Source organism: Lagenorhynchus albirostris, chromosome 2, assembly GCF_949774975.1.
Source record: "Lagenorhynchus albirostris chromosome 2, mLagAlb1.1, whole genome shotgun sequence".
NCBI lineage: Eukaryota > Metazoa > Chordata > Mammalia > Artiodactyla > Delphinidae > Lagenorhynchus > Lagenorhynchus albirostris.
The window spans coordinates 150,547,892-150,561,420 of NC_083096.1; the positions used below are offsets into that span (position 1 = coordinate 150,547,892).

The following is a 13,529-nucleotide window of genomic DNA, read 5'->3' on the forward strand; positions in this document are numbered from 1 at the left end:
GCAAAATTTAAAGAGATAATGGCTAAAAATTTTCCAGAACATATGAATTCATACACTATAGACGCTAAATTAATCCAATCAAGATAAACAAAGAGAACTTCCTACATTTGTATATTTACTCATAGAATGCTTTCTTTTATTCTTCATAAAAACCTTAGGAAATGGGTATTATTATCTACGTTTTTCATAAAGGAAAATTGTGATTCGGAGAGCCAAAATGAATTATCTAAGGTCATATAATTCTAAGCAGAAGGGGCAGAATTCAAATCCAGTTCTGTTCCAAGTTCAGGTCCTTGCCTGTACATCAGAAATAGAACACGACACAACAGAGAAAGACTTCATAAGGGGAGATCTGAATATTGCTAAGGAATTACCTCCAAAACCCAGGATCCTTAACTTGGAAACTTCTCCCTGGAAGCAGGTAAAAACCTTTCCCATGTATCTGTGCTTTGTTCTGAAGATAGCATTGGATTAGAAAAGTTTTTACAGTAAGAGGCAGGAAAGGTCTAGCTTATACCTTAAATTGTGAGTTAAATATAATGAAGCCAAGCCAGTTTCCCAGGCTAAAGACCAAGTTGACTCAAATGTTTTATGGAACTGGTCTGGTACACAAAAGAAAGCTATACAACAGCTTACTATGTACCACCCAACTGTCAGGTCAGCAGGGCAGGAGTGTCCTCTTAATTCCCCTCCTTACACTGCTGAAGACAGTTTAAATAGTATAGTTAACGTGTCCTGGATAACATGTCTTTTGTTCATCAATGTGATTCAACTTGGTAAATTACTACATCTCTTCTGTTCTGGAGGCATTTCACTTGCTTATAGCTTATGCTTGATTTGTTTTTTGCCCAGAGCACTAAATTAAGAATTTTCTAAGGAAGAAGCCTGTGGATTTCCAGCATAATCAAGCCCCATTCCCTAGATGTTAACATGTGACTGACATGTCTATACTAGCTTGGTATGTAGAAGAAACTGTTCTTCCCTCATGGCTGCCTCCATGATGTATAAAAGCTGGGAGAATTACAACACCTGAACTCATAGTATGAGGCACCAGAGCCAAGAAGCCAGCTGCCAGGAAAAGGGGCTAGATGCCAGACAATTCAGTGGGAAAGCCAAATAACCCTGAGTTTGATGCCTCGTATGTAGGTGCAGCCGTCACTATCAGAAGCAGCTGTGGTCAAGGTCTCATGCAAGAGAGGAAAGAAAGAGACACAATTCTGATCTTTCACGTCTGTCTGGTACAGGACAGGGGCAGAGGTGTACAAAGATGACTAACCACAGAAAGGAGCCACAGGCAGTTCTGCAACCATTTCCTGCACATCCACCACGTGAGGGGTCCTGTGCAGGGCACGAATGCAGACTGGATAGAGCCCAATCTCCAGGAAACCCAGTCTAATGAGGGAAGCACACGGGCATCCACCTGTCATCCGTGCAGCCATGCAGCCATCCATGCAGCCATGAATTCAGTGTTTACTGAGCATGTAACAAACATATGGCAGCGCTGCCTAGGTGCTAGGGAGACCAAGAGGGCCAGGACAGGGAAGGACTCTGAAAGAATTAGATACCTACCTGAAAGCCTCCATAAATTCACCATTTCATTTCAATCCTTACAATGACCCTGTGAGGTAGATATACTGATGTCCTCATGTTACAGGTGAAAGTGAGGTTCAGAGTGGTTAAGTGGTCCGCCCCAAATCACAAAGAAAGTAAATGGCAATCTGGGATTTGAACCAAGCATGGCCTGGTTCCGAGCCTGTGCTCTTAATAAATTAATAACTATTACACAGTTAATTATAGTATAATGAGATAATGGGTGTCAGAGGTAGAAAATTCACAGGAAGCAGAGGAAGAGACAATTAAATCTGTATAGGAAGGAGGTGGACTTTAAGTTTTCCTAGTGGACATGCAAGGAAAGGGGATTTCAGACACAGATAAAAAACATATAGAAGAGTAGAAGGGAAAGGGAGGATCGACCTGTGGGAGAGAGACAGGAGTTAAAGCATGCAGGAAGCCTGAGCACAGAAGGCTTTGCCTGCCTGGCTGCAGAGCATCTTTGAAAGGCTTTGCAATGCCTCCTGCTGTGACTCCATCATCCTCCACTCTGCAGCAGAAGCCTTTCCTCCTTGGCCTTCAAACTCCTGGCGGGAGCTCCTTCTGTAACAAGCTTCCTGTGCCAGCCAAAGCTAAGGCCTTATGTTTGCACCCGCAATCTCATCCTCTCCAGGCCCCTGCAGACTGTAATGTGCTCTAAGCTTCAGCTGACAGACTGAGGACAGAGGCCCCAGGGATCCGCCAACAACCACAGGTGTGATGAGAGCTGGCCCTTCGAGGTTGGCCCCCAGCTCTCAGACCTCTCTACAACAGAGTCAAGGAACTGTCTCATTCTACTCACAGTTTAGAGTCCAACTTCAGGAGGAAGCCCAACCGATCATATTCTGAAAAAGAAAAACAAAGCAGAAAATGTCACTGGTGTCAAGCCACTGCTGACACTAGCAGATTACACTCCCCGACCCAGACCCAGACCACAAGGGCGGGCAACTGCTTCCAGATCCAAACACATAAGCCGCAAGTAAATTTAAGTCACCAAACTCTTGCTGAACACCTGTCTTGTGAAGGACCAGGTTCAATGCCAGGTATTTCCCAGGCCTTATAGGCCAACCACTCCTATGCTGACATATAACTGTCCTCCTGTTCAAATGTGGTACTTGAAACTGAAATTTAGCCACTAAATGGGACGCTTGGAGAAGTAAGAGGGTCAGAAGCAACCTCTGCTTCCTCTAAGCTATAAGCTCTAAGATTTATGTTGAATCAGTCATGGTAACTATGGGGCAAAAATATGGTAGCAAGGGGTGCTCAAATCCATGGCAATGATCCTCTTCATGACAATCACAAAGAAGCGACAGACCTGATTTCATAAAGGACAGGAAATTTAAAATGAAATCTAAAAACAAATTGGTAATATGTTTGCAACAAATGATAAATCATTGATATTGTACTTAATTTCTCTATATCTTGCCTCATTCTAAAACAAAGTTGAAGCAGTTTTACAAAATTTTCTGAAGTACAAGATTTTTTTTTTTTTTTTTTTTGCGGTACGCGGGCCTCTCACTGTTGTGGCCTCTCCCGTTGCGGAGCACAGGCTCCGGACGCGCAGGCTCAGCAGCCATGGCTCACGGGCCCAGCCACTCTGCGGCATGTGGGATCTTCCCGGACCAGGGCACGAACCCGTGTCCCCTGCATCGGCAGGCGGACTCTCAACCACTGCGCCACCAGGGAAGCCCTGAAGTACAAGATTTTTAAAAAGAAGAAACCTTTTTAAAAATCTTGTAGGCAAAGGGGAAATCAGCATAGGAAAAATAGTAAAAAGCAGCCAGGATAAGAATACCAAAAGTGGTTGTCCTAAGGTTTTATGTGCTTGCTGGAAGAGGATTATAGATATATCCCCAAGGTTTCTCACAGCTAAAACTAAAGGCAAAGCACTGTTTTAATGGTTTACAGTGTCCATAATATAAACCAGGAGAATCCCAGCTCTTCCTTTTTTTTTTTGATTTGCAATTTTATTTTATTTTTTTTATACAGCAGGTTCTTATTAGTTATCTATTTTATACATATTAGTGTATACATGTCAATCCCAATCTCCCAATTCATCCCACCCCCCTCCCCAACCCCCAGCTCTTCCTGATACTAAGAATTTAGGGAAGTTTCCTCTGTGTCCTCAAAAATATTTGTATAAAGAAATGACAGGAAGTGTCATAAGATTGTTTCATATAGCTTTATTCAATGATTGCAAAGTGTGTGTGTGTGTGTGTGTGTGTGTGTAAAGTAGCTGTGCCAAAATAAGGTGGTGTAGGAATGTAGTTAGTTGGCCTCGCTTAATCTGAGGGTAAAACCCAATACCAAGACCAAACAACTGTTTGGAAAAGGCCATGCAGCACAGCTTTCAAAGAACTCGGTCTTTAATAAACAATGAATGGCAAAAAGAGGGAAATTACACACACTGACAAGAACCTCACAGGAGCCACTCTGCAAGGCCAATTAAGGCCAGACTGCACACTTTCATAAGCAGCAGAGCTGCAGGGAGAGAATAATTCCTCTTCTTAAAACTGAAGATATAACAATTCCAACACACAACTCAACAGAAGGCTTGCTTCCTAAGAGAATATACTTGGGCAAGTGAAAGCCTTTCCTCAAAATAATTCTGGTTTTGCTCTAATTCAGATAAATGGATAACAGACTTTGCTTAACAGGAACTTATAAAAATCAATAAGGTTTCAATTTAAAAATAAACTGAAAACAAAATTTGCCAAAAGAGTTAGTTTCAAAGTTGAATACTCTTTCAACAATCCTATCTTATCATTCCATGAAAAAGAAAACCTCATTAACTTGCCAACACCTGTTGCTTTTTCTCCAAGTGGCCATAGCCTTGGGGAAACTATCCTGTTACTCCTTCTCAGATCTGAGCTAAGACCCCCTTGGATATACAATGAATCCACATTTTGGCTGATTCCCTGCAGAGAGGCCAGAGAATATTTTCCCCTTGCTGCAAACTGAAACATCAGGGGCCAAGTAAGAACATAACATAAGCCAGGGAAGTGGGAGAATGTAATGCCCTCCTGCAGCAAATCACACAACTTATTTTAGTTGCACTAAAAACAAATCCTGTTGAAATGTCTTTTTCTCACCACATATTTTTGTATAGTAACCATGATTATATTTATGGGTTATTTTCCAATGGCATCTTAAGTTGTCTTTTACACACACACGTACACAAACACACTAACTGCACATTAAACACATAAGAATACTTTGTATCTCTAAATAAATTATGTCTCTCCCTTCCATGGCTCTTTTGGACTATCTATTTTTTTCTCTTTTGTTAAGAAACAGGAGTACCAGGAATATTTCACTTTAGTCCTTAATTTAAGAAAAGGTAACTGCATGAGCCCAATGATGATAAATGGCAACTGACATTGGCTTCAGGTCACAGAGCCAAGAGGGAATGGAGTCCCTCCTGTCAAAGGGGGCAGCCTCCACCACCTCCAGCTAACTATGCCAGGCAGCAATGCAGTCCCAGCGTCGCCACATTTTCTGTTTTTATTTTTGCGGTACGTGGGCCTCCCACTGCTGTGGCCTCTCCCGTTGCGAAGCACAGGCTCCGGACGCGCAGGCCCAGCGGCCATGGCTCACGGGCCCAGCCGCTCCGTGGCATGTGGGATCCTCCCGGAGCGGGGCACGAACCCGCGTCCTCTGCATCGGCAGGCAGACTCTCAACCACTGCGCCACCAGGGAAGCCCCCACATCTTCTGTTTTTTTAAAGCCAGGAATCTAGATCTTAAATTCCAGAGGCTAAAATTCCTCTATTTGTAAATACTGGCAATAGATTCAAGAAAAAATGAAAGATTATGAGGATCACCCAAAGTATGTCCATGGACAGGATTCAGGCAGCAGGCTAACAGTTTGTAAACTCTGTCCTACACTGGCAGAGGGCTGGAGGCGTTTTTCTTTTGTGGCTGCATACTTAATAAATATTTGTTAACTGTTCTTATCAGGATTATTTGGTTACAGTGGTCATAAATCCAACAGGATGCTAAGATGCTAAGACAGTTTCAGCCAAGCCTCTAGGATGATAAGTTTCAGACACTGAAGTGAGGTGCTAGACTAGGATGCAGATTTTCCAAGGAAATATCTGAAAACTTGTTACATCATTCTAAAAGCTCTCCCAACATCAAATATAAAAGTAACTGGTTGTGAGACATTAAGGGAGAGAGGACTTGAAGAATTTCTTTGGAGACAGCAGTGTTATGAACTCCACCTTCCTGCAGGGGAAAAATGGGTAGTACTTGGCTCTTACTCAAGCCTGGTGAGAAAAGCTTAACATGACCCTTAAAGAATGGGGAATACAGTGGACTGCCAGGTGTCTGAATTCTACCTGAGAAACATAAAGGACACAAGATGCACTGGCTGCAAAGGATAGAGCTGCATGGCAACTGGCCTGCACTCCCAGAATTTGTTGCAGAAAATGATGCATGAATAAGCTAGTTTGGGTTGTTTTAGGTCCTTTCCTAAAGATGTATCCAGCAGGCTGAAGGGTCCTCAGCAGACAGAATCAAGAGCAGACACCAGGAGTCCCAGGAGCTACAGAAGGAGTGAGTGACAAGGCTTTGGTGAGTGCATTGCCCATATCAGGAGACCTACAGAGGAGAGGTCCCCAGATGGAGGGGTCTCCAAAATGTCTACAAGAGAACCCCACAAGGGTCAGCTTTACACACTTGCCAGTTCAGGGAGTGCTGACACTATCTTGTGTCTTCTCTGCTCATTCCCTCTCCTTTCCCCACCAACTCCAGAGAGGTCCAAAACCGCAGCCAGCAACTGGGGGACGAGTGGAAGGAGGAGGACAAGCAGGGCACATCCCCTCCCTGGGTCGGCACCGCTGGTTCTAAGCCCTGTGCAGGGAGGGGAAGTCACTGCAGCTCTGAACAAACAGAAAGCTATGACCATTGCCATAAGGCAGGACACTAATTTTGGAATTGGTGATTCAATGTGACCATGGGATTTCTATTACCTCAGAGGTACCAAAAAGTTCTCTGGACCTCCCACACTGAAAACGTCTTATGGGGACAGAGAGACACCAATGAAAGTGGCTGTGTTTATCCCCTGATGTTTCCTGCATGTTCAACATACCGGTTGCACTAACTTAGGCAAATACGGTGATTCAGCGGTTCACATAACCAAAGCATGGGAAGGGCCAGGGTGCAGAGGGCTTCAGAGATGACTGAAAGTGACTGGAATGCCAGCAGGCCTCCCTCAGTTAGCTTTACTCTCCCTGCCTAGCTTTCTTCCTAAGTCAGGACACATAGCCAGTAGCAATTCGCAGGCCATATCTTCAGTTCTGCCACTGAAAAGGGCATGAGACCTGGCATCTCTGCTCCTAATGGCAAAACTCCCAGGGAAGGGCTACAAGCGGTCTAGCTTGCATCAGCTCCTCACCCACTGTCTGAATCACAGTGATCAAGAAGATGGGGTTTGTGAAAAGTTATGATTCTGACATGACACACCTGGTTAGAAGGAGCATTTACCAGAAGGAGGAATGTGTTGTCCTGAACAAATAAAAGCTTCTGGGAACAGCAAGAAGTCCTTGGAAAACTTAAAGCTAGTCCAATCTCCCAGGTATAATAGGTATACCCACTGTTAAAATGGGCCACAGACTTTTTTTCTCCTGTCCTCGTCCATTCTGCTGTGGGTTTTTTCTTCCTTGGCCAATCTCCTCTTTAAATCTTTCTCATAATGCCCTCTGGACCCCATATGCCAATCACCTGGCTTACTTCCCTCTACCTCCTAGCAGACCTGAAGCCTGAAGCCTGACTCTGCCCTGCAACACCTGGCTTTTCCTGTGGCTCTCAATAGGAGGCTGCTTTTTCTCTCAAATGCCAAGCACCTGTGCGTAGTGAGAAGTGAGTGATTATGATGTGCTGTGGTATAGTTTTCACCATTTTTCTTGTGTTTGAGATTCTGGGATCTGTGGGTTTATAGTTTTAATCAAACTTGAAAATATCTTGGCTGTTATTTCCTCAAAACTTTTTCTGCCCTCCCCTCTCTTCTGGGGGCTCCAGTTACACATGTATCAGGCTGCTTGACATCCCAGCACTCACGGACACTCTGTTCATTTGTTTCTAGTAGTTTTTAGATGGTTTCTATTGATATATCTTATAGTTCACTACTTTTTCTTCTGCAGTGTCTAATCTGTCATTTATACATTGAGTATATTTTTCTTCTCAAACACTATTTTTCATATAGATTCTTTTTTATATTTTACATGCCTTCCCTTAATATTCTCATGCTTTCTTCTACCTTCTTGAAGATATGGAATATGTTTTAACATCTTTGCCTCTAATTCTATCATTTGTGTTATCTTTACGCCTGTTTCTATCAACTGATTTTTCTCCTCATATGGGCTGTATTTTCAAGCTTTTCTGAACTACCTGGTCATTCTTTTTTTTTTTTTTATTGAAGTATAGTTGATGTACAATATTATATACAATATAATACAATATAGTGATTCACAATTTTTAAAGGTTATACTTCATTTATAGTTATTATAAAATATTGGCTAAATTCCCTGTGCTGTACAATAATATCATTGTACCTTACTTTATACCTATAGTTTGCACCTCTTAATCCCCTACCCCTATATTGCCCTGCCCCCCTTCCCTCTTCCCTCTGGAAACTGCTAGTTTGTTCTCTATATCTGTGAGTCTGTTTCTTTTTTGTTATATTCACTAGTTTGCTGTTTTTTAGATTCCACATATAAGTGATAGCATACAGTATTTGTCTTCTTCTGTCTGACTTATTTCACTTTGCATAATACCCTCCAAGTGCAACATGTTGTTGCAAATGGCAAAATTTCATTCTTTTTTTGTCTTAATTTATTGAAGTATAGTTGATTTACAATATTGTGTTAGTTTCAGGTGTATAGCACCTGAAGTTATACATATATATTCTTTTTCAGATTATTTTTTCCTTTATATATTATTACAAAATATTGAGTATAGTTTCCTGTAGGTCCTTGTTGGTTAGCTATTTTACATACAGTAGTGTGTATACATTAATCCCAAACTCCTAATTTATCCCTCCCCCTCTTTCCCCTTTGGGTTTGCTTTCTATGTCTGTGGGTCTATTTCTGTTTTGTAATATGTACATTTGTATCTTTTTTTTTTAGATTCCACATTTTGGCATTATCATATGATATTTGTCTTTCTCTGTCTGGCTTACTTCACTTAGTATGATAATCTTTAGGTCCATCCATATTGCTGCAAATGGCATTATTTCATTCTTTTTTATGGCTATGTAATATTCCATTGTATATATGTACCACATCTTTTTTTATCCATTCATCTGTCAATGGACATTTAGGTTGCTTCCATGTCTTGGCTACTGCAATGAACCTTGGGGTGCATGTATCTTTTCCAATTATAATTTTGTCCAGATATATGTCCAGGAGATCACTGGATCATACGGTAACTCTATTTTTAGTTTTTTAAGGAACCTCCATACTGTTTTCCATAGTGGCTGTATCAATTTACATTCCCACCAATAGTGTAGGGGGCTTCCCTTTTCTCCACACCTTCTCCAGCATTTACTAATTGTAGCGTTTTTGATGATAGCCATTCTTACCAATGTGAGGTGATACCTCATTGTGGTTTTGATTTGCATTTCCCTAATAATTAGTGAGGTTGAACCTCTTTTCACATGCCTGTTGACCATCTGCGCTTCCTCTTTGGAAAAATGTCTATTTAGGTCTTCTGCACATTTTTTTTTAATCCAAAATGTGTTTATTGGGATGGTTTCCTCTTCATCTTGATTCCAGGGGCTTTTAGTGCTGCTTTCATCTGAAGGAGCATCCTTCTGCAAGCCTTGCTTTTCCTCCTGTAGGCTGGCAGAGGATGGTAGAGCAGCCAACACACAAAACTACCGTTTGTGCATGGTTACAGATGGTGGTGATTTTACAGCATCCTGGGCATTTCACATCCATGAAATAGGAATTGGGGCTCTGCACCAGGTGTTTCTTCTTGTGTTTCCTCTTCTCCTCTTCTGGAGAGGGATGAAGGAGATCCTTTCTGAGAGGTATGTTCTCGTGGGGAGGTTGTCACCGTGGGAAAGGCTTCTGTGCATTTTTAAACAACTGGGTTGTTTATGTTGTTTTATGAGCTGTTTATATATTCTGGATGTTAATTCCTTATTGGTCATATCATTTGCAAATATTTTCTCCCATTCAGTAGGTTGTCTTTTCATTTTGTTGATGGTTTCCTTTGCTGTGCAAAAGCTTTTAAGTTTTATTAGGTCCCATTTCTTTATTCTTGTTTTTATTTCCTTTGCTTTAGGAGAGGAAAGCAAATATTGAAAAAATATTGCTACAATTTATGTCAAAGAGTGTTCTGCCTACGTTTTCCTCTAGGAGTTTCATAGTATCCAGTCTTACATTTAAGTCTCTAATTCATTTTGAGTTTATTTTTGTATATGGTGTTAGAGAATGTTCTAATTTCACTCTTTTACATGTAGCTGTCCAGTTTTCCCAGCACCACTTACTTGAAGAGACTGTCTTTTCTCCACTGTATATCCTTGCCTCCTTTGTTTTAGATTAATTGACCACAAGTGCATGGGTTTATTTTTGGGCTATTCTGTTCCATTGATCTATGTGTCTGTTTTTGTGCCAGGACCATACTGTTTTGATTACTGTAGCTTTCTAGCATAGCCTGAAATCAGAGTGTGTGATTTCTCCAACTCTGTTCTTCTTTCTCAAGATTGTTTTGGCTATTCAGGGTCTTCTATGTTTCCATACAAATTTTAAAATTATTTGTTCTAGTTCTGTGAAAAATGCCATTGGTATTTTGATAGGGATTGCACTGAATCTGTAGGTTGCCTTGGGTAGTATGGTCATTTTCATAATATTAATTCTTCCAGTTAATTCTTCCAACATGGTATATCTTTCCATCTGTTTGTGTTGTCTTCAGTTTCTTTCATCAGTGTCTTACAGTTTACCAAGCATTATTCCTAGGTATTTTATTCTTTCTGATGTGATAGTAAATGGAATTGTTTCCTTTATTTCTCTCTCTGATAGTTCATTGTTAGTGTATAGAAATGCAGCCTGGAGAGAGGGGGAAGATGACAGAAGAGTAAGACGCAGAGGTGACCTTCCTCCCCACAGATACACCAGAAATACATCTACACGAGGAACAACTCCTACAGAACACCTACTGAATGCTGGCAGAAGACCTCACACGTCCCAAAAGGCAAGAAACTCCCCACGTACCTGGGTAGGGCAAAAGAAAAAAGAATAAACAGAGACAAAAGAATAGGGACGGGACCTGCACCAGTGCGAGGGAGCTGTGAAGGAGGAAAGGTTTCCACACATTAGGAAGCCCCTTCGCGGGCAGAGACTGCAGGTGGCGGGAGCGGGGGGAAGCTTCAGAGCCGCGGAGGAGAGCACAGCAACAGGGGTGCAGAGGGCAAAGCGGAGAGATTCCCGCACAGAGGATCGGTGCCGACCTGCACTCACCAGCCCGAGAGGCTTGTCTGCTCACCTGCCAGGGCAGGCGGGGCTGGGGGCTGAGGCTCGGGCTTTGGTCGGAGCGCAGGGAGAGGGCTGGGGTTGGCGGCCTGAACACAGCCTGCAGGGGGTTAGTGCCCCACGGCTAGCCGGGAGGGAGTCCGGAGAAAAGTCTGGACCTGCCGAAGAGGCAAGAGACTTTTTTTTCCCTCTTTGTTTCCTGGTGCATGAGGAGAGGGGATTAAGAGCACTGCTTAAAGGAGCTCCAGAGACGGGCGTGAGCCGCGGCTAACAGCATGGACCCCAGAGACGGGCATGAGATGCTGAGGCTGCTGCTGCCGCCACCAAGAAGCCTCTGGGCGAGCACAGGTCACTATCCACACCTCCCCTCCCGAGAGCCTGTGCAGCCTGCCACTGCCAGGGTCTCGTGATCCAGGGACAACTTCCCCGGGAGAACGCACAGCGCGCCTCAGGCTGGTGCAACGTCCTGCCAGCCTCTGCCGCCGCAGGCTCGCCCGGCATCCGCACCCCTCCCTCCACCGGGCCTGCGTGCGCCAGAGCCCCCAAGTCAACTGCTCCTTTAACCCCGTCCTGTCTGAGCGAAGAATAGATGCCCTCCAGCGACCTACACGCAGAGGCGGGGCCAAATCCAAAGCTGAACCCCGGGAGCTGTGCGAACAAAGAAGACAAAGGGAAATCTCTCCCAGCAGCCTCAGGAGCAGCAGATTAAATCTCCACAATCAACTTGATGTACCCTGCATCTGTGGAATACCTGAATAGACAACGAATCATCCCAAATTGAGGAGGTGGACTTTGAGAGCAAGATTTATTATTTTTTCCCCTTTTCCTCTTTTTGTGAGTGTCTATGTGTATTCTTCTGTGTGAGATTTTGTCTGTATAGCTTTGCTTTCACCATTTGTCCTAGGGTTCTATCTGTCCGTTTTTTTTTGTTTGTTTTTTTACTTAAAATTTTTTTTCTTCTTATTTTAATAACTTTATTTTATTTTATCTTACTTTATTTTATTTTATCTTCCTCCTCCCTCCCTCCCTCCCTCCCTCCCTCCCTCTCTCTCTCTCTCTCCCCCTCTCTCTCTCTCTCTCTCTCTCCCTCTCTCTCTCTCTCTCTCTCTTTCTTTCTACTTTTTCTCCCTTTTATACTGAGCCGTGTGGATGAAAGGCTCTTGGTACTGCAGCCAGGAGTCAGTGCTGTGCCTCTGAGGTGGGAGAGCCAACTTCAGGACACTGGTCCACAAGAGACCTCCCAGCTACACATAATATCAAATGGCGAAAATCTTCCAGAGATCTCCATCTCAACACCAGCACCCAGCTTCACTCAACGACCAGCATGCTACAGTGCTGGACACCCTATGCCAAACAACTAGCAAGACAGGAACACAACCCCACCCATTAGCAGAGAGGCTGCCTAAAAGCATAGTAAGTCCACAGACACCCCAAAACACACCATCAGACGTGGACCTGCCCACCAGAAAGACAAGATCCAGCCTCATCCACCAGAACACAGGCACTAGTCCCCTCCACCAGGAAGCCTACACAACCCACTGAACCAGCTTTGGCCACTGGGGACAAACACCAAAAACAACAGGAACTACGAACCTGCAGCCTGCAAAAAGGAGACCCCAGACACAGTAAGATAAGCAAAATGAGAAGACAGAAAAACACACAGCAGATGAAGAAGCAATATAAAAACCCACCAGACCTAACAAATGAAGAGGAAATAGGCAGTCTACCCGAAAAAGAATTCAGAATAATGATAGTAAAGATGATCCAAAATCTTGGAAATAGAATAGACAAAATGCAAGAAACATTTAACAAGGACCTAGAAGAACTAAAGATGAAACAAGCAACAATGAACAACACAATAAATGAAATTAAAAATACTCTAGATGGGATCAATAGCAGAATAACTGAGGCAGAAGAATGGATAAATGACCTGGAAGATAAAATGGTGGAAATAACTACTGCAGAGCAGAATAAAGAAAAAAGAGTGAAAAGACTGAGGACAGTCTGAGAGACCTCTGGGACAACATTAACTGCACCAACATTTGAATTATAGGGGTCCCAGAAGAAGAAGAGAAAAAGAAAGGGACTGAGAAAATATTTGAAGAGATTATAGTTGAAAACTTCCCTAATATGGGAAAGGAAATAGTTAATCAAGTCCAGGAAGCACAGAGAGTCCCATACAGGATAAATCCAAGGAGAAACATGCCAAGACACATATTAATCAAACTGTCAAAAATTAAATACAAAGAAAACATATTAAAAGCAGCAAGGGAAAAACAACAAATAACACACAAGGGAATCCCCATAAGGCTAACAGCAGATCTTTCAGCAGAAACTCTTCAAGCCAGAAGGGACTGGCAGGACATATTTAAAGTGATGAAGGAGAAAAACCTGCAACCAAGATTACTCTACCCAGCAAGGATCCCATTCAGATTTGATGGAGAAATTAAAACCTTTACAGACA

General features: G+C 42.8%; 2 protein-coding genes across 6 annotated transcripts in view; both read right to left on the reverse strand.

Annotated features, from left to right (window-relative positions):
• ST3GAL3 (ST3 beta-galactoside alpha-2,3-sialyltransferase 3) overlaps positions 1-13,529 on the reverse strand; it is a 232,037-nt gene that overhangs the window by 97,335 nt on the left and 121,173 nt on the right. For all 5 annotated transcript variants that reach the window (XM_060140277.1, XM_060140274.1, XM_060140276.1 and 2 more), the window contains one exon: positions 2,393-2,435. In XM_060140277.1, the coding sequence (XP_059996260.1) occupies positions 2,393-2,435 (43 nt within the window). The remainder of the gene's footprint in view (positions 1-2,392; positions 2,436-13,529) is intronic.
• On the reverse strand, positions 9,383-9,635 carry LOC132516237 (small ribosomal subunit protein eS27-like). The gene has a single exon (XM_060142644.1). The coding sequence runs from the start codon at positions 9,527-9,529 to the stop codon at positions 9,383-9,385; it is 147 nt and encodes a 48-aa protein (XP_059998627.1). The 5' UTR covers positions 9,530-9,635.